Source organism: Podarcis tiliguerta, assembly GCF_965153285.1.
Source record: "Podarcis tiliguerta genome assembly, chromosome: 1".
Taxonomy (NCBI): domain Eukaryota; kingdom Metazoa; phylum Chordata; class Lepidosauria; order Squamata; family Lacertidae; genus Podarcis; species Podarcis tiliguerta.
The window spans coordinates 11559404-11574081 of record NC_139534.1 but is presented as its reverse complement, the minus strand read 5'-3'; the positions used below and the strand labels follow the sequence as shown (position 1 = coordinate 11574081).

Here is a 14678-nt window from a genome sequence, read left to right as displayed (position 1 = left end):
CGCTCATCTCACTTTATTGGCTGAGGGAGCCAGAGTGCAGCTTCCGGGTCATGTGACCAGCATGACTAAGCCGCTTCTGGCGAGCCAGAGCAGCGCACGGAAGCGCCGTTTACCTTCCCACCGGAGCGGTACCTATTTATCTACTTGCAATTTGACGTGCTTTCGAACTGCTAGGTTGGCAGGAGCAGGGACGGAGCAACGGGAGCTCACCCCGTCGCGGGGATTCAAACTGCCGACCTTCTGATCGGCATGTCCTAGACTCTGTGGTTTAACCCACAGCGCCACCCACATCCCTTAATGCACTACCCATATATAATACGACCCCAAATTTTAAACTAATTTTTATTAGGAAAAAAACCCTCATCTGATACTCGGAAAACTACAGTATATGGGTAGCGAAGCAGCAACAGAAACTACAGAAGAGAGAACAGCAAGGTGGTGGTTTGAAAGTAGGGATGGACAACCTGTGTCCGCACCCCAACATTGCTGAACTATGACACCCATCATCTCTGACCACAGGCTATGTTGGGTGCAGCTGATGGGAATTGGAGTCTAAAAGGCTATGGAGGCCCACACATCCCCCAGCCCAGTTTTAACATGAAACTGGGCACTAAGGCCCTGTTATCTAAGGTAGCACTAAGGCCCCCCTAAGGCTCGTACCTACGGGACCGCTTCTCCTGGTATGCCCAGCGGAGGACCTTAAGGTCCATAAATAACAACACTTTGGAAGTCCTGAGCCCCAAGGAGGTTAGATTGGCTTCAACCAGGGCCAGGGCCTTTTCAGCTCTGGCCCTGGCCTGGTGGAACGCCCTATCGCAGGAGATCAGGGCCCTGCGGGATTTGACATCTTTCCGCAGGGCCTGCAAGACGGAGCTGTTCCGCCTGGCCTTTTGTCTGGACTCAGTCTAACCCGCCCCCCCATATGATGGAACCCCTCATATGAGATTTTGTATATAAATTTTCTCTCGGCTCTTTTTGCTGGCCCATGTAGGTCCAGCATGGATAGTTGGCCCCGGTGAATATTTGACGTTTTCTCCCCTTATGGCTTTGATCTATAGGCTACCACTAAAGCGAGGCTGCATTTTAAGCTGCATTTAAACTGTATTTTAACATATTCTAATCAACTGTTTGTTTGGGTTTTGTTTGGTTTTTAATGTTTTTACCGTATTTATATTCGGTGTTAGCCACCCTGAGCCCGGTCTTGGCCAGGGAGGGCTGGGTATAAATAAAAATTTATAATTATCATCATCATCATCATCATCATCACTGCACAGCTCACAGCAGCAGTGCCCTGCCTTCTGGTGCCCCTGGGGTAGCATGCGACGCCTCTGACCGTGCCGGAGGAGTTCACACGCCCCACGCAAGTGCTAACCCAGGTTTTCAAGGGGTCTTGCGGTACCCAGTGAGCAGCGGTGGAAGGAGACACACTGAAGGGCTTCTTCATCAGCGGGGGAAGCTAAACACCAAGATCCTCTGTGCATGCAAACATTTCTTCGACAGAATGCCAAGATACACATCTATTGCCTGTCCGCTGAGCTTGCAAGTCGGCACATTCCACTGGCATTTGTTCTGCAAAGAGATCCGGCGCAGCTATAAAACACCGCCCACTCAATTGCCACTTACCCAGCGATTCTTTGCCTCCAGTTGCGATAGGGGTCGTACAGGCTTTCGCAAAAAGCCAGCGCGTGTCTTACAAACTCTTCTATGGGCGTCTGGTCGGCGACTTCTTTCTCCTTCGTTTTGCTCTTTAGCTGAAGAGACAGCAAAAAAACCACGACGGTCACCAAAACACTTTCAGAACTACCAGTTTTGCACGCACCGCGGCCCTGCCCGAAATGCTGGACCGCTGTTGCCAGTTGAGAGGAATCAACAGCCTGACTCTGCGGAAAGCAGCTAGCTACCCGTGGTTCCCAGGAAATAAAATGAAATGTACCGTATTTTTCGCTCTATAAGACATACCAGACCACAAGACGCACCTAGTTTTTGGAGGAGGAAAACAAACAAAAAATATTCTGCTTCTCAGAAGCCAGAACAGCAAGAGGGATCGCTGCACAGCGAAAGCAGCAATCCCTCTTGCTGTTCTGGCTTCTGGGATAGCTGCGCAGCCTGCATTCGCTCCATAAGACGCACACACATTTCCCCTTACTTTTTAGGAGGGAAAAAGTGAGTCTTATAGAGCAAAAAATACGGTAGGGTTTTCAAAGAGAGCTGCGCAGAAGTGAAATACCACGTTCATCAGGCTCAGATGCAAAGAAAGACGGGGGTTTCGGGATCGGGGACAAAATCATGCATGCCCTCCTACCAGGTCTTTTTTTCCCTCCTACCCTTTCCATACAGATGTGAGAGCATTGCCAAACACACCGACTTTTCTGTTGTTGTTCTGTTTAACTGGAAAGGTTTTCGATTCTACAGTGAAATCTAACCCCTTCCCTTCCCAATCCCTACGTAATTATCAGCACCGGTTGGAGCAGTTAAACCAAAGTGCATGCAAAAATGGAAACAAATGCTGCGATATTGCTTTTGTCTCAATTTGGGATATTGAGGTTTTATCTCCCCTGTCCCTGCCTCTGCCTATAGGCCTCCTTACTGGCCGGTCCCAAGGTGATGATAATAAACATAAACATTTTTATTATTTGTGGCCAACCCATCTGACGGGGTTGCCAGGTGGCCATAATCAGAAGAGGCCCAAAAAGCAAATTTGAAATACGATGTGAGAGCTCCCGTAATCGTTTTATTTTTAAAAGATGTGTAAACCACTCGCATTATAAAATATCAGAGGGGTGTGCAGAAAACCAAAAATAAGTACAAAGCACATGCTAAAAATTATACAGCTAAAATAGCAGTAAGAGAAAATTGCCTTGGAGGCACACACACAGTATAATTTTCTCTGTTTATTTCCCCCCACAGTTCTTACACCAAACTGCTTGTTAAATTTGGGAGTGACCAGAGGGGGCTTTAAAAAAAAAAAGAAGTTAGTGAATTCCAGGAATCCCCTTCTGCACAGGAAACCTGCAAAATGGACTAGAGGCCAGCTGACGGAAGTCAATTATTATAAGTTATTGCTGCATTTTTTAAAAAAAATTTGACTGTCAGCATATTTGACTGATGAGTTTTTTTGGGGGGGGATCCTACTATATTTAATATTTAAAATTAATGGAGGGGAGGGAATTAAAGATAAAACTGACCACTGTTTATTTGGCAAGTAGTATACTGTCTATGAGGGACGCGGGTGGCGCTGTGGGTTAAACCACAGAGCCTAGGACCTGCCGATCAGAAGGTCGGCGGTTCGAATCCTGGCAATCGGGTGAGCTCCCATTGTTCGGTCCCTGCTCCTGCCAACCTAGCAGTTCAAAAGCACGTCAAAGTGCAAGCAGATAAATAGGTACCGCTCTGGCGGGAAGGTAAACAGCGTTTCCATGCGCTGCTCTGGTTCGCCAGAAGCGGCTTAGTCCTGCTGGCCACATGACCCGGAAGCTGTACACCGGCTCCCTCGGCCAATAAAGCGAGATGAGCGCCGCAGCCCCAGAGTCGGTCATGACTGGACCTAATGGTCAGGGGTCCCTTTACCTTTACCTTTATACCGTCTATGAGAACAAGTTGTTACTCAAGAAGTCTCCAGCCACGAACTCGCCTTAGGAAAGCCACTCTCTCTTGGTCTCCCCCATTGTCAATATGGGAATAATAACACTGACCTGCAGCTTCATTTATGAGGATCGAGGTAGTCTGCTTAAAACATTCTGAACCAAAAAAAACACACTTCTAAAATATCTAAAATTACTGAAGGGAAGGCAACTTTCTCTTTCTCAAAAGTTGCTGGTGGGCAGAACCAGAATTCAGACCACTCTGCTTCCGTTTTCACCATGGCTACCCCAAATTCCCAATTGTACACAGCCTACTGAGTTCATTGGATATACAGTGGTACCTCGGGTTAAGTACTTAATTCGTTCCGGAGGTCCGTTCTTAACCTGAAACTGTTCTTAACCTGAAGCACCACTTTAGCTAATGGGGCCTCCTGCTGCTGCCGCGCCGCCGGAGCCCGATTCCTGTTCTTATCCTTAAGTTCTTAACCTGAAGCACTATTTCTGGGTTAGTGGACTGTGTAACCTGAAACGTATGTAACCTGAAGCGTATGTAACCTGAGGTACCACTGTACTCTTTTAACAAAAGGGTATGGAGGATTTTTAAAACTTTAATTTTTAGTACAAAATACCTATATAACTACTCTCATAGAAACCAAGTGAAAGTAATTCCTTTCTGACTTTAGTGTCGCACACTCGTGATCAGGAGAAGGAAGGAACAAAGAAGAAGGAAGAAACTCTAATGAGACAGAAAACGGGAGCATTCAGCAAGTATTGGAGGTTTTATAAAATGAGGTGGGGGGCACATGCAGTCCCCACACCCTTTAGGCAAGTTGGTAGGGCAGAGCTTTCCAAACTGTGTGTCGCGGCACATTAGTGTGTTGGCTGCAGTGTGTAGGTGCATCACACAAACGCTTCTCCCGGGGCTGGAAAGGGGCTTGTTTAACCTCCGGTTTGCTAGTAAAAGTACCGTATTTTTCGCCCTATAGGACGCACTTTTTCCCCTCCCGCTGCTCCCGCTGCTTGCGGAGAGTTGCCTGCATGTTGAAGCCTGCGCGCGCTGAGCTCAGCGTGTCCAGGCTTCGCGGACCTCTCTGCAAGCAGTGGGAGCGCTCCCGCTGCTTGCGGAGAGTTGCCTGCATGCTGAAGCCTGCGCGCGCTGAGCTCAGCGCGTCCAGGCTTCGCGGACCTCTCCGTAAGCAGTGGGAGCGCTCCCGCTGCCTGCGGAGAGTTGCCTGCATGCTGAAGCCTGCGCGCGCCAAGCTCAGCGCGTCCAGGCTTCGCGGACCTCTCAGCAAGCAGCGGGAGCCAGCGCTGGGCTCCCACGGCTTGCAGAGAGCTGCCTGTTTGGGGGCTGGGGTTGGGGGAAGCTCGGGCTTCCCCCGCCCCAACCCCGCGCCCGGGGGGAAAATAATTTTTTCCCCTTTATTCCCCCCCCCCCAAAAAAAACTAGGTGCGCTTTATGGGACGGTGCGTCCTTTGGGCCAAAAATACGGTAAATAACTGTGTCATGACATGATGCAAAACTGAATTACTGTGTCACAAAATGATGTCTAAAAAGTGTGTCACTCACACAAAACATTTGGAAAGCACTGCTGTAGTGTCTCCATGTAACGTTGAGATAGCAAACCTTTCGCCACCTTATAAATTAACAATCGTTGAGACAGCTAGAGCGCCGGTGGCAGAGGACCCATTCTGAAGCTGACCGGACACAGGTTAGAGCTCAGTGTCGAGCCTACCAAGTGGCAGTAGCGACGGCGAAGAAGACTTTCTTCACCGCCTCTATTGCATCTGCAGAAAACAGCAGCAGGAGACTTTTTCAGGTGGTCCGCAATCTAGCGGAACCACCTGCTACATCGGGGCCCAGTACGGGCCACATGATCTCCTGCAATGATTTTGCAAAGTTTTTTGCAGATAAAGTCGCTCAGATTCGGGAAGAGGTCGATGCCACCGTGGGAGCAGGGCCGGGGCGGGAGAGTGCTAGAGTCCTGTCTAGTCAAATTGCGTGGGATCAATTCCAATCTGTTACCTCCGAGGATGTGGACAGGCTGCTTGGACGAGTGAAACCAACCACCTGTCTCCTTGATCCTTGCCCATCCTGGCTTATAAAAGCTAGCTGGGAAGGGCTGGGCGATGGGCTTCGTGGGGTGGTGAATGCTTCCCTCCGTGAGGGAGTCTTCCCAGACCCGCTGAAAGAGGCGGTTATTAAACCGCTTCTTAAAAAACCATCTTTAGATGCGGCCATGATGGCCAACTATCGCCCAGTCTCAAATCTTCCATTCTTGGGCAAGGTGATTGAGCGAGTGGTGGCTGAACAACTCCAGGCACGCCTGGAAGAAGCGGACCATTTGGATCCCTTCCAGTCGGGATTCAGGCCTCATCACGGGACTGAAACTGCCTTGGTCGCACTGGTTGATGATCTCCGGCGGGCTAGGGACAAAGGTGAGAGCTGTTTCCTAGTTCTGCTGGATCTCTCAGCGGCGTTTGATACCATCGACCATAACATCCTTCTGGACCGTCTTGAGGGGCTGGGAGCTGGGGGTACTGTCATACAGTGGTTCCGCTCCTTCCTCCTGGGCCGTGTTCAGAAAGTTGTGGTGGGGGATGAGTGTTCAGACCCCTGGGCTCTCACTTGTGGGGTGCCTCAGGGTTCTGTCCTCTCCCCCATGCTTTTTAACATCTATATGCAGCCGCTGGGAGAGATCATCAGGAGGTTTGGGCTGGGTGTTCATCAGTATGCAGATGATACCCAGCTCTACCTCTCTTTCAAATCAGAACCAGTGAAGGCGGTGACGGTCCTGTGTGAGTGTCTGGAGGCGGTTGGAGGATGGATGGCGGCAAACAGATTGAGATTGAATCCTGACAAGACAGAAGTACTGTTTCTGGGGGACAGGAGGCGGGCAGGTGTGGAGGATTCCCTGGTCCTGAATGGGGTAACTGTGCCCCTGAAGAACCAGGTGCGCAGCCTGGGAGTCATTTTGGACTCACAGCTGTCCATGGAGGCACAGGTTAAATCCGTGTCCAGGGCAGCTGTGTACCAGCTCCATCTGGTACGTAGGCTGAGACCCTATCTGCCCACGGACTGCCTTGCCAGAGTGGTGCATGCTCTGGTTATCTCCCGCTTGGACTACTGCAATGCGCTCTACGCGGGGCTACCTTTGAAGGTGACCCGGAAACTACAACTAATCCAGAATGCAGCGGCCAGACTGGTGACTGGGAGCAGCCGCCGAGACCATATAACACCGGTCTTGAAAGACCTACATTGGCTCCCAGCACGTTTCCGAGCACAATTCAAAGTGTTGGTGCTGACCTTTAAAGCCCTAAACGGCCTCGGTCCAGTATACCTGAAGGAGCGTCTCCACCCCCATCGCTCTACCCGGACACTGAGGTCCAGCACCGAGAGCCTTCTGGCGGTTCCCTCACTGCGAGAAGCCAAGTTACAGGGAACCAGGCAGAGGGCCTTCTCGGTAGTGGCGCCCTCCCTGTGGAACGCCCTCCCACCAGATGTCAAAGAGAACAACAACTACCAGACTTTTAGAAGACATCTGAAGGCAGCCCTGTTTAGGGAAGCTTTTAATGTTTGATGTATCACAGTATTTTAATATTCTTTTGGAAGCCGCCCAGAGTGGCTGGGGAAACCCAGCCAGATGGGCGGGGTATAAATAATAAATTATTATTATTATTATTATTATTATTATTATTATTAATTACCCCCTAAATTAATTTTCAGGCATTCCTTTGCCATTACAGTACAGCTACAAAAATAAAAAGCAATCAAGAATTCTCACAAAACTTATTCCTACCTCACTACCATCAGGTAAGACTGCTCTAACCAGTCAACTAAATCTGAACTCCAGTGGTAGAATTAATTTTGTCGCTCCAAATGGAACTTGGAAATAAAGAGATGAATTGTGTTGCAGGTGACAGGACACATGGCCAAGTCAAGTGTTGGAGAGTTTATTCTCAGTGCAGCACCAGTTTCTGACAAGAAAGCAATTTAAGCAAATTACAGGTTCACCTACCTGCTGAATATACAGTGTAGTCATCGTAATGACATGGTTAATATAGGAACAGGTGCCAATCTCCTCCACATTAGCCAAATTTCTGAAAGGGAAATAATAAGGCATGAGGAGACTGTTATGCTGGGGAAAGTTTAAGGACCGCCCACTCCCAGATTCTGCTAGCGACTGAGCAGACATGGACTAATAATAATAATAATAATAATAATAATAATTTTTATTTATACCCCGCCCTCCCCAGCCAAGGCCGGGCTCAGTGCGGCTAACAAGCAATAATAAAAACAAGTTGAATGAATACAACTTAAAAACAACATTAAAATATTAAAACATTAAAATATTAAAATGCAGTCTCATCACAGGAGAAAGGAAAAAGAAAAAAGAAAGAGGGGGAGGGAATCAAATTGCCTCCAAGGCAAAGGCCAGGTGGAACAACTCTGTCTCACAGGCCCTGTGGAAAGAAATCAGATCCTGCAGGGCCCTGGTCTCATGAGGCAGAGCGTTCCACCAGGCCGGAGCCAGTGTTGAAAAGGCCCTGGCTCTGGTTGAAGCTAATCTAACTTCCTTAGGGCCCGGGACCACTAGAGTATTGCTATATATGGACCTTGAGGCTCTCCGTGGGGCATACCAGGAGAGGCGGTTCCGTAGGTACAAGGGTCCTAGGCCGTGAAGGGCTTTAAAGGTCAAAACCAGCACCTTAAATCTGACCCTGTACTCCACCGGGAGCCAGTGCAGCTGGAAAAGCACTGGGTGATTATGCTCCCATGGCAGAGACCCCGTGAGGAGCCTCGCTGCAGCATTCTGCACCCACTGGAGTTTCTGGGACAGCTTCAAGGGCAGCCCCGCATAGAGCAAATTACAGTAGTCAAGCCTGGAGGTGACCGTCGCATGGATCACTGTGGCCAGGTTGGGGCGGGAAAGGTAAGGGACCAACTGCTTGATGCAGCGAAGTTGGAAAAATGTCGCCTTGGCTGTTGCTGTAACCTGCGCCTCCATGGAAAGGGAGGCGTCAAGGATTACACCCAAACTCTTAATGGAAGGCAATGGCACTAATTGGGCCCCCGCAGGAGAAGGAAGTTGGTCCCTCATCCCCATGCCATCCCGACCCAGCCAGAGGACCTCTGTCTTCGAAGGATTTAGTTTCAATTGGCTCCCACAAAACCATCCAGCCACAGCTTCCAAGCATCTGGTCAGTGTGTCCGGGGCAGAGTTGGTGTGGCCATCCATCAGCAGATAGAGCTGAGTGTCATCAGCATATTGGCAACAGCCCAGCCCAAAGCTCCGGACAATCTGGGCAAGGGGGCTTGAGACGCTCTGCACCGTAAATGTTTTTGTACAGATAATAAAGCCTGGAAAAGACCGGGGGGAGTCTTGCCTCTTCGCTCTCGAGCAACCACGCCGGCACCTAACAAGTTGGGAATTGGTAAGATAACAAACAGCGAAAGGGAAGTACAGTGGTGCCCCGCAAGACGAATGCCTTGCAAGACGGAAAACCCGCTAGACGAAAGGGTTTTCCGTTTTGGAGGTGCTTCGCAGGACGAATTTCTCTATGGGCTTGCTTCGCAAGACGAAAATGTCTTGCGATTCCTGGGGGTTTTTTTTCGCTCCCCACCCCCTTTTTCTAAGGCACTAAGCTGCTAATAGCCTTTTAGCAGCTAATCCGCTAATCCCTTAAGCCTTTAATAGCCGCTAAACTGCTAATAGCGCTAATCCGCTAATGTGCTTGCTTCGCAAGACGAAAAAACCGCTAGACGAAGAGACTCACGGAACGGATTCTTTTCGTCTTGCGAGGCACCACTGTACTGGTGAAATCTCCCCGTAAACACTCCGCACTCCAGCCTGCTTCTGAAAAGTCAACTAGGTTTTTTTGTAATAATAATAATATATACCGGCAAAGAATAATGAAGAATTTGACCAGGAGAAGCGACAAGGCCTGCTGTGGTTCTTCCAGCCCTTCTGATAATTTCTGGACACACTGCAGCAACTGGAGCCTCAAGACCTGAAGGATGTTATCAGGAAGCAGCGATATTCCCGGGGGGACATCATCCACCCTAAAAATAAAGCCAAGAGATTTTTTTAAAAACAAAACAAAACTAGGGCAAGCGGCAATAATCGCTAATGTATTTTATGCACGTAACATCTTTTACTGCACTTGACAATACAATGGTATCCAGACATTTCACTGCCAGAGGGCCAATAAATTGTAATAATGCCAATAAATTACGTAAGATTGACTCTTGCACTTTAATCCTATAATTAACACTTTAAATAAATATTTGACTTGAAGAATAAAAAAGCCTTCACTCTGGCACAGGGCGGTTATGAGATCATAAGCAGGTGTACAGGCTGCCAGGGCTCACTAAATGCCAGACTGTTGATTCAGAAGAAGCAAGGCATAACAGGTTAACAATGGGCGTAATCCACATGAAATTCAGCACTTTTCAATTCCATCGGTTTCAACGGGAGAGAGTGGAGCATGTGCTTACTTCTCTTGTAGAATTCAAATATTTAATTTAAGATGGATCGGACCGGATACTGATCCTATACGCTAACTGGAAGGGCCAGAAGTCCAATGAGATATAACGTTTTCAGAAGTACCGTATTTTTTGCTCTATAAGACTCACTTTTTCCCTCCTAAAAAGTAAGGGGAAATGTGTGTGCATCTTATGGAGCGAATGCAGGCTGCACAGGTATCCCAGAAGCCAGAACAGCAAGAGGGATTGCTGCTTTCGCTGCGCAGCGATCCCTCTTGCTGTTCTGGCTTCTGAGATTCAGAATATTTTTTTCTTGTTTTCCTCCTCCAAAAACTAGGTGCGTCTTGTGGTCTAGTGCGCCTTATAGAGCGAAAAATACGGTAATTACAGTTGTAAAAATCAATTTGTGTCCGCCAATTGTTCCCCAAACTAGTCACTGCTCTGTGGATTTCGATTCCAGAAAAGCACGTCAGTGTCCAAGTCACCTTATAGCAGGCAAACCTGCACTTCTCTATTTATACTCTTGACCCCGTAATTAGAAGGGCGAGGGCTTGGCATATTCAAATTCCTTTCGCAACTGAAAAATGCTCCCCTGCAGGAAGGCAAACAGACTTTTTTTAACCAGCTGGCAAGGGTTCATCCTTTCAATTGTAAGTAGAACAAGATGCCATCGCTGCGTTGGGAAACACAAAGCAGCAGAATGGATTAATCTTTCATGTCCTCCTGAGCACAGCTGTCAGGAGATCTATTATACCGCAGAGGGCTCAATCTTGCCTGCCCCCCGTTGCTGCCCCCCCCCCCCAGCAGAGGCTGCCGAAACAGCCACAAACGACATGCTAAACATCCTGGTCTGAAATGTGTTTCCCAGAAACAAGCATCTGTTTGTTTCAAGAGAATTTACTTCCTTGAAATGTGTTCAGGACTGGGGTGCATTAAGATTGCTAGGAGAAAGGACTGGCGGGTGAGAAGGCTACGCGAAAGCAAAGGACGAGTGCGTGCAATTGGTTGCATCCTGCATTTGATCTGTGAGCCAGAAATGATCCAACGGATGGTCGCTGCCCCACATTTATTATACAGTGGTACCTTGGTACTCAAACAACTTGGAACCCAAACACTGCAAACCCGGAAGTAAGTATTCCGGTTTGCGAACCTTTTTCGGAAGCTGAACGTGCTCCGATTTGAGTGTTACACTTCTGATTTGAGTGCCACACTTCCGATTTGAGTGTTATGCTGAGATCTGTCTGTTTTTGCTGTTTATTTTGCATTTTTGTGGCTCTTTTTTTTTTTTTTGGTGACTGTGTAGAACCCAGTTCAGCTACTGATTGATTGTGTGCCTGAGGTACATTTTTTACTCCTTTCATTTTATGGATCAATGGTCTCTTTAGATGGTAAAATTCATGTTGAATTGCTGTTTTAGGGATTGTTTTTAAAAGTTTGGAACGGATTAATCCATTTCGCATTACTTTCTTTGGGAAAGCGCACCTTGGATTTGGAACGCTTTGGTTTTGGAACAGACATCCAGAACAGATTAAGTTTGAAAACCAAGGTACCACTGTACAAAAGAAAATAATAAGAAGAAAACCAACAGGAAACTACTAGATTTCTATGTAGCGAGGTATAAAACACAGTAAAGGTAAGGTACCCCTGCCCGTACGGGCCAGTCTTGACAGACTCTAGGGTTGTGCGCCCATCTCACTTAAGAGGCCGGGGGCCAGCGCTGTCCGGAGACACTTCCGGGTCACGTGGCCAGCGTGACGAAGCTGCTCCGGCAAACCGGCACCAGCGCAGCACACGGAAACGCCGTTTACCTTCCCGCTAGTAAGCGGTCCCTATTTATCTACTTGCACCCTGGAGTGCTTTCGAACTGCTAGGTTGGCAGGCGCTGGGACCGAACAACGGGAGCGCACCCCGCCGCAGGGATTCGAACCGCCGACCTTTCGATCGGCAAGCCCTAGGCACTGAGGCTTTTACCCACAGCGCCACCCGCGTCCCATAAAACACAGTAATTCCTATCAATTGCCGTCCTTCCACGTTTCAAATCTTCCTACCATCAATGCTTCGTCAGCATTTCATTGTAATGTATTCTAAGAGACGGAATTCTTCCTAAGCAATCTGGTTATTACAGACAGCAAAAAAATGGTCATCTGAAACACAATGTATAGAAGATATAATGGGAAGCAATTTGCTATTTGATGCCAGCTATCCAATACTCTATACAGTCTCGCCTTGTCCTTAGCTGCCTAGATATCTTCCCTTGTTCATCTGCTGCAATAAAAGTCCAGTCCTCTATGCCGATTTTCTTTTTAGGTCGCAAGTTTAATCCTGCCATTAATCTCAGAGGAAAACAGCGGATTTTATACTGAGCACTCAGTAACAGCACTGGAGAGTAATGGTGATGGAAGCTACTGTTCATGCATTCATGTCGTCTTTAAAAAAAATACTATTAGTTAAGGGGGGGGGCACACAATCCATTTAATCTTTTTTTTTTAAAAAAAGGTATTCACAATCTGCTAAGCATCCTAGTCCACCTGTCATTGTCTACTGGTAATGTGTCTCATCCTCTGAATCTCAGCAATCTATGCTGGGTTTGCAACTGTCTCTGCCGCTGTTGCTGTTTAACAGGTTTAATCAATCAAAAGGTTGATTCAATGGTCATCATCGAAAGCAAACCAAGGCCAGGATCCTAAGCATCCTTCCTAGGGAGTAAACCCCACTAGACATGGTGGGAACTGACTTCTGAGTAAATGTGTCTATGACTATGCAGCTGAAATCACATCCTGAGGTCATTTCCTGGTTCACTGCAAACAAGAATGTTTACCTGGCTCTGTAATTTGGCAGTTCAAAGCCCATTTTTAAAGAATGAACACCAGGACAATCAAGAAATACCAGTGTGGAACAAGTGGGGTGGGGGTTAAACACGTAAACACAGGGCTTATTCACACTGAAAATTTACTTTGGGTTACTGCTGATTCCCCTTTGATTTAACCAGCAGCTGACCTGGGAAAACCTAGGAATTGGTAGTGATTCCACTGGAAGTTAATTACACAGTTCAGTCACGTTTGAGAGCAAACAGAGAGATGTAAAAGTTTGTCGAATCAGTGGCCGTGATTGGCGTGGCATATAAAGGCAGAAGGAGCCCAAATGAGCACCTGGGAGCAGGAATTTGGCAGAACTTCAAACCGTGGTTTCTGAAGCTGGCTTTTTAACTAACCTGAATTTGTTAATAAACCACCCTCTTTAGTTCACCCAACAAGCGGAGATTCCATGTAAAAAACTTGAGAAGAGCCTGTTACCCACTCATTCCTACTCTTTGCTTTCTGAAACTTATCGAATTTGTGGCCCACAAGAGGAAATAAAGCCCAACTCCTCTCCTCCCTGCCATGTAAGGCCCATGGCTCATTCCAGCTTGTGTATGTCACACAAACCCATGGTTTACAGTGGCGTAGCGTGGGTTGTCAGCACCCGGGGCAAGGCAAGTAATTTGCGCCCCCTAACCCGTGGATTTGCGCCCCCTAACCCTAACCCCCAGATGTTGCGCCCGGTGCCGCTGGCCCCCCCTGCACCCCCCACGCTACGCCACTGATGGTTTATTATATCATATGGATGCAGCCACTAAGTTTTCATTGCACTTCTGTCGAGCAAAATGTCTGCACACAGCACAGCCACAATGTAGATATGGCATATTTTAACACACACATACTTATTAAATCAGCCATATCACTTTTAGGCATCAACACAAAGAACTATTATTTCTACATACCTAGTGGGCAGCTTTTCAAAATCCACATCCAGAAACTGTTCGTAACTAGAAACAAAACTGTCCAACCAGAGCTTCAAGTAGTCTGGGTCTTTCTGCGAAGGCAAACAGATTTTAAAAGTTATTTTTTCTTCCGGAAGTGTTTGTAAATGTGTATGTCCCATGGTGCCCCATTCCTTCCCTCCAAGTTTCCTGCCATAATCATTTTTTACTTGGTGTTGAGGCCACTTTAAACTTCCCAGAATACCACTGCTGCCCTGACGCTGAGATATTTTACCTCCTGCATTGTTTTTGTGGCATAAGAAGCACTGAAGTGACCTCTCCAGGGTGCAAGCCTAGGCAGTGTGTAGGAAGCTCCTGGGCTGCCCAGACAATAAGACTCCACTCTTGGACTCACAGATGTGGTCCAAAGGAGAGCAGAGCAGGTTGCATACAAGATACCATCCAACCATCTTCGGCTTTCCACTCTGGATTTTTGTAGGGTTTACTCCTTAGCCTTAGATGTCCCACAAGGCAGTGGTTACGGGCAAATGTAATAAATTTCCTTCTATACATTATGGGGAACTTGTGCTCCTTCTAGAATCCACTGAAGCATCTCTTGGCCTCTCACTGACAAAAAGTAGTCATGCCCTCAGCATTATCCACGAGGATGCTCAATGACAGGGACAGACATCAAAAGACTATTCTAAAATAGAAACACTTCTTCGGGAGAAGAAGAAAAAACAGAACAGGAGGGTGACTCACTTCCAGAGTAAACAGGAGTCCTTCACTAGAGTGTTGTGTTGCTTTTAAAAACCATTTCTGACCACTGCAGCTGACAAATCAGCCTATTCACCTACGTGGCAGGGAACAA

The 14678-nt window shown here is 47.6% G+C and overlaps 1 protein-coding gene across 2 annotated transcripts in view; it reads right to left on the bottom strand.

Moving 5' to 3' along the window:
* Window positions 1-14678, bottom strand: part of NBEAL1 (neurobeachin like 1) — a 141082-nt gene that overhangs the window by 101466 nt on the left and 24938 nt on the right. For both annotated transcript variants that reach the window (XM_083404486.1, XM_083404487.1), the window contains exons 3-6: window positions 13829-13920; window positions 9484-9645; window positions 7601-7682; window positions 1624-1751 (exon numbers count right to left, since the gene is read on the bottom strand). In XM_083404486.1, the coding sequence (XP_083260612.1) occupies window positions 1624-1751; window positions 7601-7682; window positions 9484-9645; window positions 13829-13920 (464 nt within the window). The remainder of the gene's footprint in view (window positions 1-1623; window positions 1752-7600; window positions 7683-9483; window positions 9646-13828; window positions 13921-14678) is intronic.